The sequence below is a fragment of the Ovis canadensis genome, chromosome 25, assembly GCF_042477335.2.
Source record: "Ovis canadensis isolate MfBH-ARS-UI-01 breed Bighorn chromosome 25, ARS-UI_OviCan_v2, whole genome shotgun sequence".
In the NCBI taxonomy this organism is placed as follows: Eukaryota; Metazoa; Chordata; class Mammalia; order Artiodactyla; family Bovidae; genus Ovis; species Ovis canadensis.
The window spans coordinates 51,105,600-51,124,092 of NC_091269.1; the positions used below are offsets into that span (position 1 = coordinate 51,105,600).

The 18,493-nt window shown below is 50.5% G+C and overlaps 1 protein-coding gene across 4 annotated transcripts in view; it reads right to left on the reverse strand.

The window, feature by feature from the left end:
• Window positions 1–18,493, reverse strand: part of DLG5 (discs large MAGUK scaffold protein 5) — a 120,303-nt gene that overhangs the window by 24,972 nt on the left and 76,838 nt on the right. For all 4 annotated transcript variants that reach the window (XR_011253131.1, XM_069572549.1, XM_069572548.1 and 1 more), the window contains 9 exons: window positions 15,575–15,834; window positions 14,079–14,391; window positions 9,917–10,101; window positions 7,828–7,953; window positions 5,514–5,646; window positions 4,956–5,083; window positions 3,770–3,945; window positions 3,334–3,437; window positions 1,349–1,441 (listed from right to left, as the gene is read on the reverse strand). Coding sequence is in view for 3 of the 4 variants with exons in the window: in XM_069572549.1 (XP_069428650.1) it covers window positions 1,349–1,441; window positions 3,334–3,437; window positions 3,770–3,945; window positions 4,956–5,083; window positions 5,514–5,646; window positions 7,828–7,953; window positions 9,917–10,101; window positions 14,079–14,391; window positions 15,575–15,834 (1,518 nt within the window). In the remaining variant the exon portion in view is untranslated. The remainder of the gene's footprint in view (window positions 1–1,348; window positions 1,442–3,333; window positions 3,438–3,769; window positions 3,946–4,955; window positions 5,084–5,513; window positions 5,647–7,827; window positions 7,954–9,916; window positions 10,102–14,078; window positions 14,392–15,574; window positions 15,835–18,493) is intronic.

The following is an 18,493-nucleotide window of genomic DNA, read 5'->3' on the forward strand; positions in this document are numbered from 1 at the left end:
TTGCAAAGGAGTGAGGGAGAGAGCGGGTGAGACGGCAGCACCTGGAGCTGTCACCGAAAAACCCCCCTGGAGGTAAAGCCGTGGTAGGGAATGGGCCACACAGCCCAAAGTCGGACAGATGGACAGACGTGCAGGCACACGCCTCGCCCGTGGGTGAGGCCTGTTTACAGCCTGGCCGCTAGGAACCCACAGGAGAGACACAAAGTTTCCCGGCTTTGAGCGTTTTCTGAAATCATGTGCACTGTGTTCTGCCTAATTTTTTAAACAATTAAACAAAATGTAAAAGCTTCATTCTTAAAAGGTATTTCTTATAGTATGCCAAGGCAACGGCATATTATTCAGCAATAAAAAGAAACAACCTATCAGGCCACGAGAAGACACTCAGGAGCCTTAAATGCATATTACAAACTGAAAGAAGCCAATCTGAAAATGCTACAGAGTCCAGCTATATGACATTTTGGAAAACACAAAACTACAAAGATAGTAAAAAGATCAGAGGCTGCCAAGGGTTACGGGGGAGGAGGGGATGGATAGGTGAAGCCCAGAGGATCTTTAGAGCAGTAAAATTATTCTCTATGGTAGTGTGCTGGTGGATACATGTCCTTATACGCTTGTCCCAACCCATAGAATGTACTCCAAAAGTGAATCCTCATGTCAAATGAACACTTCAGTCAATACTAATGTATGAATACTGGCTCATCAGTGGCAACAAATGTACCCCCACTGACACAAAATGAACAGTAGAGATAGTGGATAATATGAGAACTCTCTGTACTAACATAACTTTTCTATAAACCCCAAACTGCTCCCCTAAAGGTCTGTTAATTTTTAACTAATACTTTAAAATATCTCCTAATGAAGTAGATGAGCCTATTTCCAACCTTCTTAGAAAAGTTGACAGGAAAGCACAATGAATGCCCTTAAATCCACTCAGATTCAAAATATTCTGCCAAATTGTCTATACCTATTTACCCTGCAGAACATTTGCCAATGAGTTACAAATATTATGACATTTCACCCCAACAGCTTCAACATGCCTTTCCCTCAAATAAAGCCATTCTCCCGTATAATCTCAACACCATTATCATACCCAGGAAAAGTAAAAATTTCCTAAGATCATCTAATTATCTAGTCCAGATCCAAACATCCTTCATAGCTGGGTTGTTTGTCCGTTTTGGGTTTTTAAACCAAGATCCAATCAGGGTTAGTGCACACCCTAGATTTAGAAATCAAGACTTTTCCCCCAAGGATCCCAGTGATGTGGAGAAGCAGCTCGGGAACATGGAGCTGAGGCTCTGCCCACCCCACAGATGGCGAGAGCAGAGCCAGGGCAGGGTGGGGCGCTTACCTTCAGGAGGGACAGGGTCAGGGAGTCCTGGCAGCTTCGCAGCAGAGACTCACACTCATTCAGAGACTTGTTGTCCAGTGCAATGCCATTGATCTAGGGCCGACAAAGAGCCCGTCAGGCTCACGCCAGGCCAGGGGTTCTGCCCAGCTGCTGACCCATGCTGGACAGCGGGCCTGGTTATGTAAGGTGCCCATGTCTGGAGCTGGCAAAGGAGAGAAAGCCCCTCGCCAGTAAGGCCCTCAACGTCCAGTCATGGGGCTTCTGAAGCAAATGAAATACACAGCCTTAAGAGCACTCTGGGGATGGGACTTGTCTGGCTGGGACCAGAATACCAGGGATCCCAGGGAGCATCCCACCCCTGCTGCTTCCTGCTGTGTGATGCTGGACCACGGCTCAGAACTCCTTCACACGCAAAGAGGAAGAAAAATGTGTTTGAGCCCCCAGGAGTGGGAGGAGACTGAAAATGAGGTCCCGGCGTGGGAGGCCACAGAGGAGCCACGTGACACCAAGCAGCATCACAGAGACTCCCACAGCCCCACGTGCCCGAGTCTCTGCCCACGCCCCCCTCAGACTCGCTCCAGTCCTTTTTAAAAGTGTACACGCAGTAGACGACCGGTGATACTGGGGTGGTGCTCTTGACGGAGCACCACTCAGCATCACGGACCACGCCATCAGCACAGCCGACCACGTGACAGAGCTCACAGCATAAAGCCAAGTGAGAAAGGCCATCTCAGATGGGCACACACTCTAAATCCTACTTACATAATATCCTCCAAATGACAGAATGATGGAGCTGGAGAACAAATTAGTTGCCAGAGTTATGACAGGGGGTGGGGGGCGGAACATGCTGACTACTGTGGAGGTTAATATAAAGGGTAATTCATTGTGAAGTATGACGGAAATCAAACCAATATTGTAAAGCAATCACCAATCAATTAAAAGTAAATAGAATTATAAAAAATATAAATAAATGTTAACATGAGGGAGATCTTTGCAGTATTGGACAGTTCTGTATCTTGATATTTTTTCTTAATCTAAAATGTGATAAAACAACAGAAATCTATACATAGACACTGTGCCCGCATCAACTGTCTGGTTTTGATGCCACAGTTACATAAGATGTAGCCAACTGACGTAACTAGAGGATGGGTATAGAGGACCTTCCTGTATTATCTTTGCAACTTTTTAAATACTACTTAATATCATAACTGAGCTATCTCAGCAACTATTTGAAAATCAAAACTTAAAAATATATATTCAGAGTGATTATCTTGGAGCGGTAGATTAATTTTTTGGTTTTTATCTTGGAAGGGTAGATTAATTTGGTTGGTTTTGTTTTTCTTTGTAACTTTCCTACATCTTAAAAATTTTCACAACGGCCGTATTGCTTTTAAACTCTAGCTTGCCCCCATATCTGAAAAACCGCTGGCAAAGACGTGACATAACAAGCTACCCCAAACACTGCAGATGAGACTGGAAAGGCCACAGCTTCCTTGGAGCACACGGAGAAAGGTCGCCACGTCACAGGATAAATGCTTACAGCCTCTGATCCACCAGTTTCCCCCGCCCCCCCCAGAACTATACCCCATGGGAATACACAGCAGTGGCCACACAGCACTGCTATAGAAGCAAAAATGTCCTGACCGTGCATCAGGGGACTGGCTCAACAGCCACTACGGAGCATGCAGTTTATTGAAACGACCAGATTTAAAGATGCAAATCTGGAAGAACCTCAAGGCATGCTGTTAAAAATAAAAAGCAAGGTTAGCAGTAGCACAGTATATTAGGACCACATCTGAAGTTTAAAACAAAAAAAAAGTGGGAGCTTAAACTGTAAGATAATAAACATTTGTTGCTTCAAAAAAAAGTGGGAGATACAAGTTTTGGAGAGAAAAACACAAGGAGTTGTTAAAAGTGGTTGCCACCAGGGTGGGAACTGGGAGACAGGGAGTCTAGAACTGGGAAAAAGAGTTCCCAAGACTTACGGCCACGATCCTGTCTCCCACGGCAAGGGACCCCTCCTTGGCAGCTGGGCTTCCGGGCACCACGGCGGCAGCATACACTCCATTCTCGAGACTGATGCCACTGTCTGCAAACCACAGAGGCCCACAGTCAACCCCCGCCAGGGTCAAACAGCCCTCCGGCTATCTCCCCTCATCTTTGTGAGATCAACTTATAAAAGGGATGTTGGCAGACTATGAACTATGCATCTCAGCACCCCACCCAGATCAGACCATCCAGGGGCCTGATCACGTCTGGTCTAGTGAGTCAGTCAGTCACAGCAAGACGCAAGACCCAGACGGTCCCCCGGCGGGAAGCACACACACTGCAATGCCTTGTTCTGGGAGTAAGGTACGCTTGAAAACACTCGCACCCTCTCTGCACAAGAAAGGGTACCCTATCCATCTCCACGGCCCCTACCTTTATGCCCGCTCAGGTTGATGTGCAGTGGGGTGACCACCTTCCCACCCAGGGACTTCCTCCGACGCACAACCATGTTGATGGCCCCCTCCCCATTGAGAAGTGCCTTGATGGCCTGCTTCTTGTCCTTGTTGATGAGGTCCACGTCGTTGATTCTCAGCAGCCAGTCATTGACCCTGAGGAGGGGCACAGCCAGGTCACTGCCTGAGAAAGCCTTGGGACCAGGGGAATGCCTGTTGCTCCTACTCGGGAGCAGAACACCAGAAAGCAGGTACCCCACAAACACATTCAGAAAGATTTCCTCTTCCGAGAGGGTAGAGTAGTTAACCTTGTAGATGTTGCAGCCTGGGTTCAAATCCACGTGCTGCAACTTACTGGCAGTGTGACGTAGCCCCTTTGGGCCTCAGGGTTCTCATTTGTAAAATGGAGGCAACAAGCACCTACCTCATGGAATTGCAAAGGTTAATGAAAAGTGACTGAACTTATATAAAGTGATTGAACTTAGCAGTTCACAAGCACTATGTAGGTGCTAATTGTTATTATTGCTATGTCATGGGATGAGCAAGCAATGCATATTCTAGACTCTCACACACACCACCTGAGTCCCCCTTTAACACACAGAAGTAAAAGGAGAAAGATCAGATTCAGAGGCAATTTGGAGTCGGTGTGTCCTTTAAGAATAGGGTTAACAGTTGAACCTGCAAGCTTCAGGTTGCTTCTAAGAGCCCCCCAGATCCTAGGATGCATTCATTTAAATGCCAGCTGGTGGTCTCCCTGGTGGCTCAATGGCAAAGAACCCACCTCTCAATGCAGGAGACAAAATGTTTGATCCCTGATCCATGAAGGTCCCACAGGCCATGCAATTACCAAGCCTGCGAGCCACAGCTATTGAGCCTGTGCTCTAGAGCCCGGAACTACCACTACAGAGCCCGTGTGCCCTACGGCCTGTGCCCTGCAACAAGAGAAGCCGCTGCAGTGAGATGCCTCCACACCACAAGCAGAGAGCACCCCCTGCTTGCTGCAACTAGAGAAAGTCTGTGCGGCGAGGAAGACCCAGCACAGCCAAAAATAATTTCCTTAAAAAAGAAATATCTTATCAATGTCACCTGGCTCTCCTCCAGGTCCTCTGCATTAGGTCAAAGGGAAACGTCCCCCTCCCCGCCAGAGCCGGGGTCCTGACGCTTACCGTAAGCGGCCATCAGCGATGCTTCCTTTGTCCACCTTAGTGACAAATATGCCACAGTCCCCCGGCAAACAAGGCTCGTTCACACCTTCTGCCATATCGAACCCAAGTGCTTTCAAGTCAATATCCTCCTGCCAAGAACAGCAGCAACAGCTCACTTTAAGCAGGGGTGAGAAACACTTGGCACTTACACCTCTGGCCACTCACTCCAATGCGGGGGTTGTCCCTTCACTCTGACGGGGCACTTGGTCCCCAGGATGAAAGCTCTGAGCAGCTGTGATCCACCCCTCTCTGCCACTGCAGACACACAGCCCCCTCATGCTCTGCTCTCCATGCACTGCCAACATCTGCCAGGGGATATAGGAGGCCAAGCTGCGGATGCTACCTGGCTCGGACAAGTGCTGGCAAAGGATGCATCTGCGCCCCGGGAGCAAAAGCTGACCTCCCAACTAGCAGCCATGATGCTGGAGGGCACTGTGAGAGGGCCGGCCCCCTCTCACTTCCGTCCCAAGCCTGCATGTTGAGGAGAGCTGGGGAGAAAAAGACCTGCGGGCAGTTTACCGTCTCCCTTTCGAACTCCACAACTTCTGTTTCCCACTCCATAGAGTCTGTGTCGATGGCCGAGTCGTGCGAGCTGTGGGCCATCAGCTGCCGGAACCGGGCCTCCTTTTCCAACTGGGATTCCATCTGCTCCCTGCAGACGACGAGAGAGTCATGGCAACGGCCCTCTGGGGGGCAGAGTATCCCAGCCGAGTCCACTGCGAAACGAAGTGGACCACGCCCATCTCCCTCACACTACGCACCAGCTTCCTAATAAATCCGAGGATCAGGTCAAGGCTTCCTGAATCAGTGGGTTTTCACAGTTTTTAAGCCTCAGAAATTTGCCCCAAATTTATCTAGGTAGGGGTTTAATGCAATTCTGATAGAAATGCCAGGAAGACTTTTAGAATAGCCAAGACTATTCTAACATGTATATGGAAAGGCAAGGAATTAGAATGACTAAACTGATTTTTAAAATAAAGAATAAAATGGGAGGGATCATTCTACTTGATTTCAAGACTTATACAGCTACAGAAATCAAGGCTGTGTGGAATTGCCAGGAAGACAGAGACATGGATCAATGGAACAGAATAGAAGACCCAGAATCAGCTCCACAAAGCACAAAAGATACAGAAGTCGTTCCATAAAGAAAGCACCGTCTTCAACGAATGATGCTGGAGCAAGTGGACATCATGGCAACAGACTCTCAACCTAAAGCCCATACCTTATGTAAAGATTAACTCACGATCTATCATAGATTTAAATGTAAAACTATAAAACTTCTAGAAGGAAAGTATAGGAGAAAATCTTTGAGATCTAAAATAGATTAAGGGCTTTTCAGATATAACATAATCCATTAAAGTTTTTAAAAAATCAATACATTGGATTTTATCAAAATAAAAAGCTTTAGCTCTCAGAAAGACCCAGGGAAGAGGATGAAAAAAGACTCAGAAACCTTGTAATCTTCCCCAGCAACACCCTTCTTCCTAAAACCTGGGCCCAGATGCCCTTCCGACTTCATCGTCACTGCCCTGACACCCTCGTGCTACACGGTCACCGCACGTGGCTCAGCTCTCGCCCACTATGCAAGTGTGCTGCTTCTGCAGACGGGGGGCTTCCTGGGCAGCAGCACCAAGTCCCTTGCCTGCACCCCACCAGTTAAGAGAACTCAGCACCGAGAAGGTGCAAATACAAATGTGCTGAACAAACAAACAAATGGAACTTGACATTTCTCAAAAGTTCCAGGCAACTCTGGCTCAATTACTGTACGAAACCTCTTCCCGTGCTCAAGCACCCCAGGGCTCCAGGCTTTGCTCTAATTTGATTCTACCGCTTGCTAGATCCAAACTGGGTCCCTGGAGAGCCTTTTTGCCTCTTAACCTCCGGGATTTTCTTAGAGTGCTTAAGTCCCAGGGCTTCTGGGTTTTCATTGAGCAAATGAAGCTGTTTGTCTCATGTTAAGAGATGCTGCTGAACAGGGAGGAAGGGGAAGCAGTCACCCCCACTTCTGGAAGGCTTTGCTTGAATGTGCGAGGCTTGCACACTCACTAGCTTCTCACCACCCTATTGGGTTGGGAGGTCTCACGAACAGACAGAGAGCCACTGCTTCTCAACTACAGAGTCTGGTTCCTATTCTGAACTGCAATGATGGCTGTTGGGATCTGCCAGTTTCTCTTTTTCAGCTTGGATCTTTATATTTTCTATACACTGGGAGAGGCTACCAAGTCTGAAGTGACGTCCCTGGAGCAGCACTGCAATCAAGTGTCTGACGCCCCACACAGCACAGTCAGAGTAGACTGGAGTGGTAGTAACAACCACCTTCAAATGCTGCTTCACAACCTGTCATCTTTCTGGCCCATCGCATACTGGTCTCTCAGACGGCCCTGCCTTGGGTCCACCTCCATGTGCTGCGAGCCCCCACAGGGACCGATGGCTTGTGCCTCCCCCAGGGCCTGGTCCACAAAGAACAGGTACCTTGCAAATCCTTGCTGAGTTGGCGAATGAACGAGGGAGGGAGAGGGGGAATAATGGACAACACATGCTTGCCTGTCCCCCAGCGGACTGCCCGGGACAGGGGCCTTCCTTCCGATGCCCCTGTGCACACGGTGCCCGTCCACCTCCACAGGCTCACCAAAGGGCCGCTGCCACTTCTGTGCTGGTCTGAGGATTTCTAATTAATTCTCAACGTAGAGGCAACACTGGGACACATTTTATGGACTGACCGAGTAAGGGGACCGGCGGCCAGGCCTGCCCATGGGGCTGCTGTGCTCTGGTGGGAGGGGGCCCCGTGCTCCCCGAGTGCCAGCTCATCCCAGTAGCGCCCACCCCAGCATACTTGAGCTCCTTCAGCTCCCGGCTGACATCGTTCTTCTGTTTGCGAGTGTCGTCCAGGCTGCGCAGGGCCTCAGCCAGCTCACTCACTGCCCGGTCCCGCTCCCGCCTCAGGTTGTCACAGAGCGTCCTGACAGAGGGGGCAAGGGGCAAGGTCACTGTAAGGGGCAGGGGCGGAGGACTCATGGCCTGCAGTGAAGCTTGCAGCCCATGCTCCTAAACACCCCGGATGCCTGCCTCGGCCCCAAATGCATGAGAGGAGTGCTTGAGAGTCTGGAGACAAGACCTCCCAGGCCAATCCCACACAGGGACAGAGGGGACACCTTGGATCTGGCAGAGGGGACAACCCCATGGTTACCAGGCAACAAGCATCTCATTCTGCAGTCCAGAGTTCATCCCACAATTTCACCCTCAGTATACCTGGGGTCAAACACCATGCTCCCGCGCTCCCAGCCCATCTGGCAAGCCCCAGTGCTCCAGCACCGACCACATGCTTCATGCAGGTTTTTCTAGAGTTGCCCTCCACCCCACAACTAGATGGAGCCCCCCATTTGGACAGAAATCATGTCTTACGCATCTCTGCAGCCCCGAGCCCTGTGCAGGTAGGCTTAAAAAGTCTCTACTAACAAATGTGTGGCCTCTGGGATCCCAGGATCAGCTTGGTCAGTCAGACAGGAGGTGGGGACAAGTGACCCAGCAGCAGGGGAGTCTGTGCTCTGTGCCACCTGCAGAACTGCATCCTGCCACCGGACGGACCCTGAATGGGCAGGTCCCTTCCTCTCAATGGCCCCAAGTCCCCTCCAACCCTGAACCTTTATCTCCCGATCAGCCCAGAGTACATCTGTCTCTCCAAAAGGCCACAAGTTACAAAAAGTCTCACTGACCGGGTTCTCAGTCATCACCAGAAACACCACGCCACTAGGGCCTCTCCTGGCTTTACTCCAGGCCAAGCTCCAAGTCTACACTCAAGGGCTCCCCTCCAGCGGTCCTCACTACCTGCCCTCAGGAGCCCTGTCGGCCGTTTCTCCTACTGACTCTGGAAGTGTGCACCCCACTCATGCCACACCCAGTCCCAGGCCTGCCCTGAGTTCACCAGCCACCTTTGTTCATGATGGTCCCTCGGGCTGCAGGACCCATCACCTTCCTCCATTTAGAAAAAATGCCACTCAAGCTTAAGTTCTGGCTCGAATGCCATGCTTTCAGGGGAGACCTCCCTACCTGCCCCCCAGTTCCCTGCACACCCCCACGGGTTTACTGTTCACGCATCTCCCTCCCCGCATTGCCCTGTCCCATGACGTTGCTCGGCCCCCGCACAGGCATCACACACGCCCAGGAGCCTAAAAGGCTATTTCTCTCCCAGGGTCTCCTTAAAGCTCAAGGGACACTGGTTGTCAACAACCAATGAATACTAGCTGTAAGAATGCAGTTCTGTGATACAAATGAATTTACTTACCAAACAGAAAGAGAGAGAAACTTAGAGTTACAGAATGAACCTCTGGTTGCTGGGTGGGGAAGGGAAGGATGAGCGGAAGGGAAAGCTAGGGAGTTTGGGATGGACATGTACACAGTGCCATATTTAAAGCGGATAACCATCAAGGACCTACTGCGTAGCACTGGGAACTGTGCTCAATGAGATGAGCCAGCCTGGATGGGAGGGGAGTTTGGGGGAGAGTGGATACATGTGTATGTACGGCTGAGTCCCTTCACTGTTCATCTGAAACTATCACAACATTGTTTGTTAAGCAGCTATACCCCAATACAAAATACAAAGTTAAAAAAAAAAAAAAGAATGCATTGCTGAAATGTCAGTTGCACCAGAAGCCCCCTAAGCCTAGCCTTGCGCCACTTCACGAGGGTCTATGCTCTGGACACAGCATGCACTTGGACATCTAGGGTGAAGGCAAACAGGAAGTTGAGATGCAATGGAAAATTCCAAACTTTCACTATGAGGCGAGACTGGGGCATCACCTAGAGTGAGAAGGACTCGGGTCACTCCCACCAGACCTGGAAGTAAGTGGTAAAGACTCTGACCCTCCCACAGACCCACTGCGTTGTGGGGAGACCTGAGCCCGTGGGGGCCCCAGCGCCCATACCGGATGCTGTCCCGCTCAGCCACGATCTTGTCCCGCTCCTGGAATGCCCAGTCCCGCCGGCACTTGGCCACGTCCGCCTCCTGGAGGGCTTCCTTCAGCTCCTGGCACAGAGCCTTGCACTGCTTTCGAAGGATTTCAGCCTCCTTGTTGGCTCTCCCGGCGTCCATCGTCACTGTGTCTTTGATCTGCAGGGGGACAATGAGCGAGCAGAGGGGGAGGTTACTGGGCCTTCTGGTCCACAAGTGCCCTCCGACTGGTGCAGGAGCTGGGGCTGCACTCTCAGGAGCCGGATGGAGGGAAGTGCTGGGATCCCAGCCAGAGCCCATTCCGACACACCCCAAACCGTGACGACACGCTCCACAGCCATGCTCAGACCCCTAGCGATGCTGTACTAGTGTTCACTCAAACTCTCTCAGCCCCTCACAGAGCCAGGACTGGAAGCCCGGCCCCTCCTCTGTCCTGGTCTCAGAGGCCCAGACCCCCAGAGGGCTCCTCCTAAACCCCACCTGCCACTTCCGGGATGTGTGTCTTGCAGAGAGCCCTCTGCATCTCTCTAGACAGTGCTTGTGGCAAATCGTGACACGAGGCCCCACTGCAGTGAAGGGCGCAGCACTGGTCACGGCGCTTCCCCACCCGCTGCGTCTACAACACAGCTGTCACACTCTGGCACACAGTCATTGCTAAGTCTGAAAATCCACTGACTGCTATGTTTGCTGGGGAAGTCCTAGGTGTATCAGTTCCTTTAAAAAGCTGAAATCTAAAGGATCTGCTTCTAGACCTGTTTCCAAAGCACGACATGCTCCGTTAAAATTTCAAATCAAACTCTTTGAAGCATTCATACAGAAAGCTCCCTCTGTGCTTCCACAATCCTCAGAAAACATGAAGAATATGAGAGACAACGAAGTGAGTGCCTACTGCTAGAGTAACTCCTAGTCCAGCTCAAACGCTTTCTGAAGAAGTGAAATACACACAAGGCGAGAATGCTCCTCTGGGTCATCGTCCACCTCCCCCAGTGCCTCGCCTCCTATCCCCCTGCTCCCCACTGCTCCTTCCTCACTTCACGCAGTACCTCCCCCCTCATACCATGCTCCCCAACTTTCTACCAAATTCAATCCCCCAAGCAGGACTGGACATCAGAGATGCAGCTGCGTTCAAGGAGCAGTAGAAAGCACTGCCAGTCCAAGTGGCCAAGCTTGCCTTTCAAGGGGACAGCGGCTCTGTCAGACGGGCCTGTCTTAGGAAGCGACCCAGTCTCCGGAAGGACCTCTGTGAAAGGCAGCAGCGCCCCACGGCTTCCCTGGGGCAGCAACCAGTTTCCATGTCCTCCTGAAGCCGGCAAGCGTTCACGGAACCTGGCAGCCCACAGCCGGAGGTTGGATGCCGGCCCAGGTGAAGGAAGTCCCTGGCTGTGCCCTCTCTCAAAGGTGGGAAGCAAGGGAGAGAGGTGGCAGAGCTGACCGGATGTCCAGAGCGAGGCAAAAACCCTGACAGGGCCCCCACCTGCTCTTTCTTTGCACAACCCACTCTGCAGAAGACAATAGGGTGGGTGGGAGGCAATGAAAGAGAAAAGAGGGTAAATAAACTGGAGGTACAGAGAGGAGGTGGGGAGCACAGGAAGGCACACGTGTCAGAAGGAAAAAGAACCACCAGCCCTGTTGAGCAGAACAAAAACAGTTCTGAGACCTGGGCCCTGGCCTGGCTCAAGGTCCATCTCAGGTGACCCCGCAAGAAGTGGCTGCTGGAGAGGGGTGGGAGCAATCCTTAGGGGCCTCGCAGGCCATGGGGAGATAAGACCCTCCACGCCCATACCTCAGAGCCAAGACGGCCCAGGCCAGAGACTTAGTTAGCCTCTTCTGTCCAGACGGGGAGTGGTCTTGTCCCAGAACCCAGACAGATTCCAGAGGGAGCCGATGGTTTCAGCTGTGGAAGCTACAGGGGTGGGGGCTGGGCTGTCCTCACCTACTGACTGGGATGGGTGCCCAGAAAAGATTCCTGTCTCAGCGGACAGGCAGACCTCATGTGTGGCCAGTGCCCCCTGTGAAGGTTCAGGGCTCCAACTGGAGGCACACGTGAGCCCTGGCAGAGTGGGCGACACGGGCCACCAGACCGAGCACTGCGGGGCAGCCGGGGGTCTTCCTCCGCCCCCGTGCTTCTGGATTCCTGCCAAGAGCACAACTGACCTCTATCATCTCAGCCAGGTGGCTGCTGGCCTATCACAGCCTCACCTTCAACGGCTTTAACACACTGTCCTTGACGTTGTAGTTCAGGGACTGACTCAGGCATTTCTGATGTTTTTACTCTTCATCATTTTGTTTTCCTTATTTGGTATCAACATTTTCCCCAACAATTAAGCTCTCATACCAGAATATGAAAATGAGGTTGATGTTTTCTCCAGGGCAGTCACCAAGCCACAACATATTATATTTGCTTAGTAAGAATCTCTTCAATTACCTAGAATAATAGTCCAATTCAGAGTCAGACAGTACGTTGGTAGATAGATGTCAGGAGCCGTGGGTGGGGGTGGCGGAGGGATGGGGAGTTAGTGTCTAATTGGGACAAAGTTTCAGCTTAGAAAGGTGAAAATTCGAGAGATGAATGATGGTAAGAGCTACATGACAATGTGAATCAACTTAGTACCACTGTACTGTGCAGTCCAATACCATTAAAATAGTTTGTTTTATATTATGTGACTTTTACAGCAATTAAAAAAAAAAGAATCTCTTCATTATGGTCTTTTATTCATCAAAGAAAAAATATTCCTTTTCACGATGGCTTTCACCTTGATGATGTGGAGAAGTCTCACTCTCTCTGCATGAAACTGTCGTTATTTGGCCATTTTTGCCTATAAAAACAATTTCATAGGATGCACCCTAATCCTAACAGGGTGGTAAAGTTCAGATGGGCATAAAAATAACCCTGATAATAAAGACTTAACTCATCCCTACTTTACGCAGATACTATTCTAAGTGTGTTTTCAATGTTAATTCAGCTGATGGTTGCAACCACCCTGTGAAGCGGATGCTGTAGATGAGGCAACTGAGAGGCCCAGAGCTCTGAGAGAGGTAAGAGGTCACGTGGTTGAGGAGGTCTGCCCTCCAAGCACTGCTCCCAGCACTGCCAGGGCCTGAGGCAGCATCACTGTCCAGAGAGAGGCTCCCCAGGCCCTGGCCACCCCTCGGGTATCAGCCCTGGCCACCCCTGGGGTATCAGCCCTGCCTCAGGCTCAGTCCAGGGGGCTCTGGCTGCAACAATCCATGCATACACTCTCTCTGCCCAAACCGCCCGACCTTTAACACCTTCTTTTCACTTTTCACAGGCCAGTTTTCAAGCCTTTATTCTAATGGACCTGCAGAGCAAAGCAGAATTGAGAAGAATGAATGGAGAACTACTCCAGTGGAAAGACAATCTGCTCTGATCAAGTTCAGCAGCAACAGAATGCAAAGGCAATCTCAAATAGGGAGAGTCCACGGGCCTATGTCCACGGCCCTGTGCTCCGACTCAGCAGAACACACCTGGTCATAGGAGTAAGCAGTGTCAGCAATGAGGCCTGGGTGGCGAGGCAGGAAAGATGCAGAGATGCCACACTGGTCACTCAGCAGTCAAGCTCAGCAGCTCAATTTGGATGCTCCTGAGCCCCACTCTCTGCAGATATGTCCCCCAGGAAGCAAGGCTTGAAAGGGCCCTTGGACTCAGCCTAGTAGACCATCTTCCCATCAGGAGCCCAACTACCCCTCCACAGAGCAGATTCCTCAGATGTCGGGGGAAAGGAACACTGAGTGTGCTCTTCCTGACTCGCAAGGCCAGATGTATCTATGGCTCTGGGACCCTAGCCTTGGGATATCTTCTTAATGAGCAAGTCCTTGAGCTGACTTCCAGCTGGAGACTCATCAACCATCACATCCCCAAGGGCATGGGGGAGCGTCTGCATGTGTCATCCAACCTTCTTCCTACACTGTCAGCTCCAGATACCCGGGACCATAGCTGGACCTCACCTGTGTCCGATGCAGCCTGACCAGAGCCTGGCACCGAGTGTGAGCTCAGCAGCCGCCCAGGCGACATCCGACAGCCCAGCCAGCAGCAGGCCTAAGGCGAGAAGCCATCAGCTCCCCGCTGCTCCAAGCAGCAATGCACCACAGCCCTTGCTCCCTCACCACCTTCCTACCTGCCGCAGTGCCTCCATCTCCTCGCTGGCCGCCTTCTTCTCAGATGTGCTGCTCTTGAGCTTGGACTCGGCCAGCTCTACCTCGGTCTGCAGCTTGTCCAGCTCGGAGATGACCTGGTCGCGCTCGCTCATGATGAGCTTGTACTCGCTGTACACTGCGTCCCGCTCCTCCTTGTACTTCTCCGACTCCTTGGCGGTTTTCGCCTGTGTGGTCCTCAGCTCCGTCAGCTCTGACTGCAGTAACTCCATCTCCCACTGCAGGTCCTTGTTCTGGGCCGTGGCTTTGTTCAGCTCATGGTGAATGGCCTCGAACCTGGGGCAGAGGGGCAGCCAGGACGTGGGGGATGGGGACCTGCCCAGCCAGCTCTGCTGTGCTGGACAGTGAAGCACGAAGATTTGAGAGAGGTCATTCTCCACACCCCCAAGAGAGAAAAGTCATGAAGGACCAGTGCCCCTGGACCCAGACTTTTTCTCAACCTTTTACACATACGGGAAGTTCCACGGAAGACTTCACTGCCTCTGCTCTACCAGAACAACAACAACAAAAAAACCCCAGAATTCTTTCTTTCTTCCATGGTCAAGCTACATTATTTTTATAAATTAAAAAAAATAATACTAGAATCGCAGCCTATGAAAGATAAAAGTGGCCTGAATGATCACTGAGTCTGGCCACCTCATTTCACAGATACAGATGATAAGGCTTTGAGATACAGGTGACTGGTCCAAGGTCACCAGGTTGGCATCAGGGCACAGCTCAGTCCTTTCAGGCAAGGAAGATCCTTCCATGAAGGTAGCCCTGCAAATTAAAGCCTGCAGCTCCAGAGCAGCATGTCTGAATGTGGGTTCCTTGGCGCACCAACCCTGCATGGTGCTCCACTGAAGGTGTGCCCTTTACAGACCGATGTTTAGGAGACATTGCATCTGCCCCCTCCTGGGAGAATCTAGTGCCCAGTACCAGAGTAAAGGCTCTGAGAAGTCCTGCAGGGCAGACACCTGTTTATGTGCCAGCTGGCAATTCCCAAACCCCCTTACAGCCGGAGACTACCTTTCATATAAAGCTAACAGGCAACTCAGAGGACAGCTATGCTGCAGAAATGTACTTAAGAAACACTGTTTGAGGGCTGCGGTCAGAGCCCTACAGATTATCTACCTTAATAAAAAGTAGAGCTTTTGGGAGAAATGCTGCCTAGGACAATTAACTTCCCTGTCTGTTAGGTGAGTGAGAGACAGGGAGGGAGAGGCTTGTGGGGCAAGCTCAGAACCAGGACGGTCAGAACACCTGAGCCGCTCAGACGGGAGACGAGCTCAGTGCCCGCGGCATGCTGAGAGTCAGGAAGGTGGTTTCTGGAGATGTGGCAGGGAGCCTTGCAGATGACCAAGAGCCCACGGAGGAGAGAGTGGTCCCTGGCAGGGAAGGCAGCACTCGGCCCTCGGGCCATTCTCCGAGAATGAAAGACAGGCCAGCTGCTGCCTCCCGTAGCGGCCCAGGCTCCTACCTCCTCAGGGAGAGGGCACACTGGTGCTGCAGCTGGATGGCCGTGTCCCTCTGCTGGGTCAGCATCTCCGTCTGCTTCAGCAGGCGCTGGTTCTCCTCCTCCAGCTGCTCCAGGCGGCTCAGGTCCGAGCTGTGGATGGCGACTTTCTCGCTGTACCGCTTCCGCAGGGCGTCATAGTCCTTCTTCACCACCTCCAGCTTGTCCAGGGCCGTGTCGTACAGCTTGTTGAGGATTTCTGATGACCCGTTGTGCTTCAGCACCTGGGGGCCAAGAATCATGCTAACCAAAGGTTGGAGGGCAGGAAGCAGGACAAACTGGCCTCCGTCTGTCTGGGGGAAGGACTGTTGACAAGGGAGGAGAGGTTATACCCTGTGGCCTTCAGGAGTCTCACGGTCTGATTCCACAGGCCCTGCAGTCACACTGAGCTGATTCACTCATTCACAAACATTCCTTCAGTAATGTTCAGGAAAGAGCTATTATAGCAGGTCTGAGACGTCTAGCCTTAGGGAGGCCTGCTTGCAAGCTGACCCTTGGCTGGTGTCTGGCAACATGAATGGTAAGTAGTCCACTGCACTGATATAAAACTTTTCCCAAGTGATAGGAAGAGTTTTCCATGACTGGAGTGGATGGACAGTGAGTCTTGGGCTTTCTTCTGGGAGTCTTGAATTTCATAACATGCTAAGCAAGGGGCTATGTATATGGCCACTCCCAGTAAAAGCTTCCTGGGCAGGGAGAATCTCATGGGCTTCCCTGGTTACGAGTCTCACGTGTTGTCATGATTCAGTGCTGGGGGAACTAAGCCTGTCCTGTGTGACTCCACAGCAGGATTCTCAGAACCCATCAACCAGTTTCCTCTGGACTTTGCCCCATGCAACCCTTTCCAGGAGAAAGGAGCAGTGACCCCACAAGAAACTGACCTAGACTTGCCCAGGAGTGTCCAGGCGTCTCCAGCAGAGGCGTGGGTCGGTGGTGGCCGGCTGCAGGGTTGGGGGCAGTGAGTGCAGGAGTGCATGCATGGGATCTTTTGAAGGAGGTCACCATTATCTTCATCACCTCCACCACAGTTTTGGCCCCAGGTAAATAGCAGGGAGGGAACACAGCCCCACCCATCAACAGAAAACTGGATTAAAGATTTACTGAGCATGGCCCCACCCATCAGAATAAGACCCAGTTTCCCTCTCAGTCAGTCTCTCCCATCAGGAAGAGATGAGCCTCTTATCTTTTTCCAACAGAGGGCAGCCAGACTGAAAACCACCATCACAGAAAACTAACCAATCTGATCACATGGACCACAGCCTTGTCTAACTCAGTGAAACTATGAGCCATGCCATGTAAGGCCACCCAAGACGGAGAGATTATGGTGGAGAGTTCTGACAAAATGCGGTCCACTGGAGAAGGGAATGGAAAACCACTTCTGTATTCTTGCCTTGAGAACCCCATGAACAGTATGAAAAGGCAAAAAGATAGGACACTGAAAGATGAACTCCCCAGGTCGGCAGGTGCCTAATATGCTACTGGAGATCAGTGGAGAAATAACTCCGGAAAGAATGAAGAGATGGAGCCAAAGCAAAAACAACACCCAGTTGTGGATGTGACAGGTGACAGAAGCAAAGTCTGATGCTATAAAGAGCAATATTGCATAGGAACCTGGAATGTTAAGTCCATGAATCAAGGTAAACTGGAAGTGGTCAAACAGATGGCAAGAGTGAATGTCGACATTCTAGGAATCAGTGAACTAAAATGGACTGGAATGGGTGAATTTAACTCAGATGACCATTATATCTACTACTGTGAGCAAGAATCCCTTAGAAAAAATGGAGTAGCCATTATAGTCAACAAAAGAGTCCAAAATGCAGTACTTGGATGCAATCTTAAAAATGACAGAATGATCTCTGTTTATTTCCAAGGCAAACCATTCAATACCACAGTAATCCAAGTCTATGCCCTGACCAGTAATTAATGCTGAAGAAGCTGAAGTTGAACACTTCTATGAAGACCTATAAGACCTTCTAGAACTAACACCCCAAAAAGAAGTCCTTTTCATTATAGGGGACTGGAATGCAAAAGTAGGAAGTCAAGAAACACCTGAAGTAACAGGCAAACTTGGCCTTGGAATGCAGAATGAAGCAGGGCAAAGACTAATTGGGCTTTTCCAAGAGAACGCACTGGTCATAGCAAACACCCTCTTCCAATGACACAAGAGAAGACTCTACACATGGACATCACCAGATGGTCAACACCGAAATCAGATTAATCATATTCTTTGCAACCAAAAATGGAGACGCTCTATACAGTCAGCAAAAACAAGACCAGGAGCTGACTGTGGCTCAGATCATGAACTCCTTATTGCCAAATTCAGACTTAAATTGAAGAAAGTAGGGAAAACCACTAGACCATTCAGGTATGACCTAAATCAAATCCCTTAGGATTATACAGTGGAAGTTACAAACAGATTCAAGGGATTAGATCTGCTAGACAGAGTACCTGATGAACTATGGAAGGAAGTTCGTGACATTATACAGGAGACAGGGATCAAGACCATCCCCAAGAAAAAGAAATACAAAAAAGCAAAATGGTTGTCTGTGGAGGCTTTACAAATAGCTGTGAAAAGAAGAGAAGCAAAAAGCAAAGGAGAAAAGGAAAGATATACCCGTTTGAATGCAGAGTTCCAAAGAATAGCAAGAGATAAGAAAGCCTTCCTCAGTGATCAGTGCAAAGAAATAGAGGAAAACAACAAATGGGAAAGACTAGAGATAGCTTCAAGAAAATTAGAGATACCAAGGGAATATTTCAGGCAAATATGAGCACAATAAAGGACAGAAATGGTATGGATCTAACCGAAAGCAGAAGGTATCAGGAAGAGGTGGCAAGATTACACAAAAGAACTATACAAAAAAACATCTTCACAATCCAGATAAT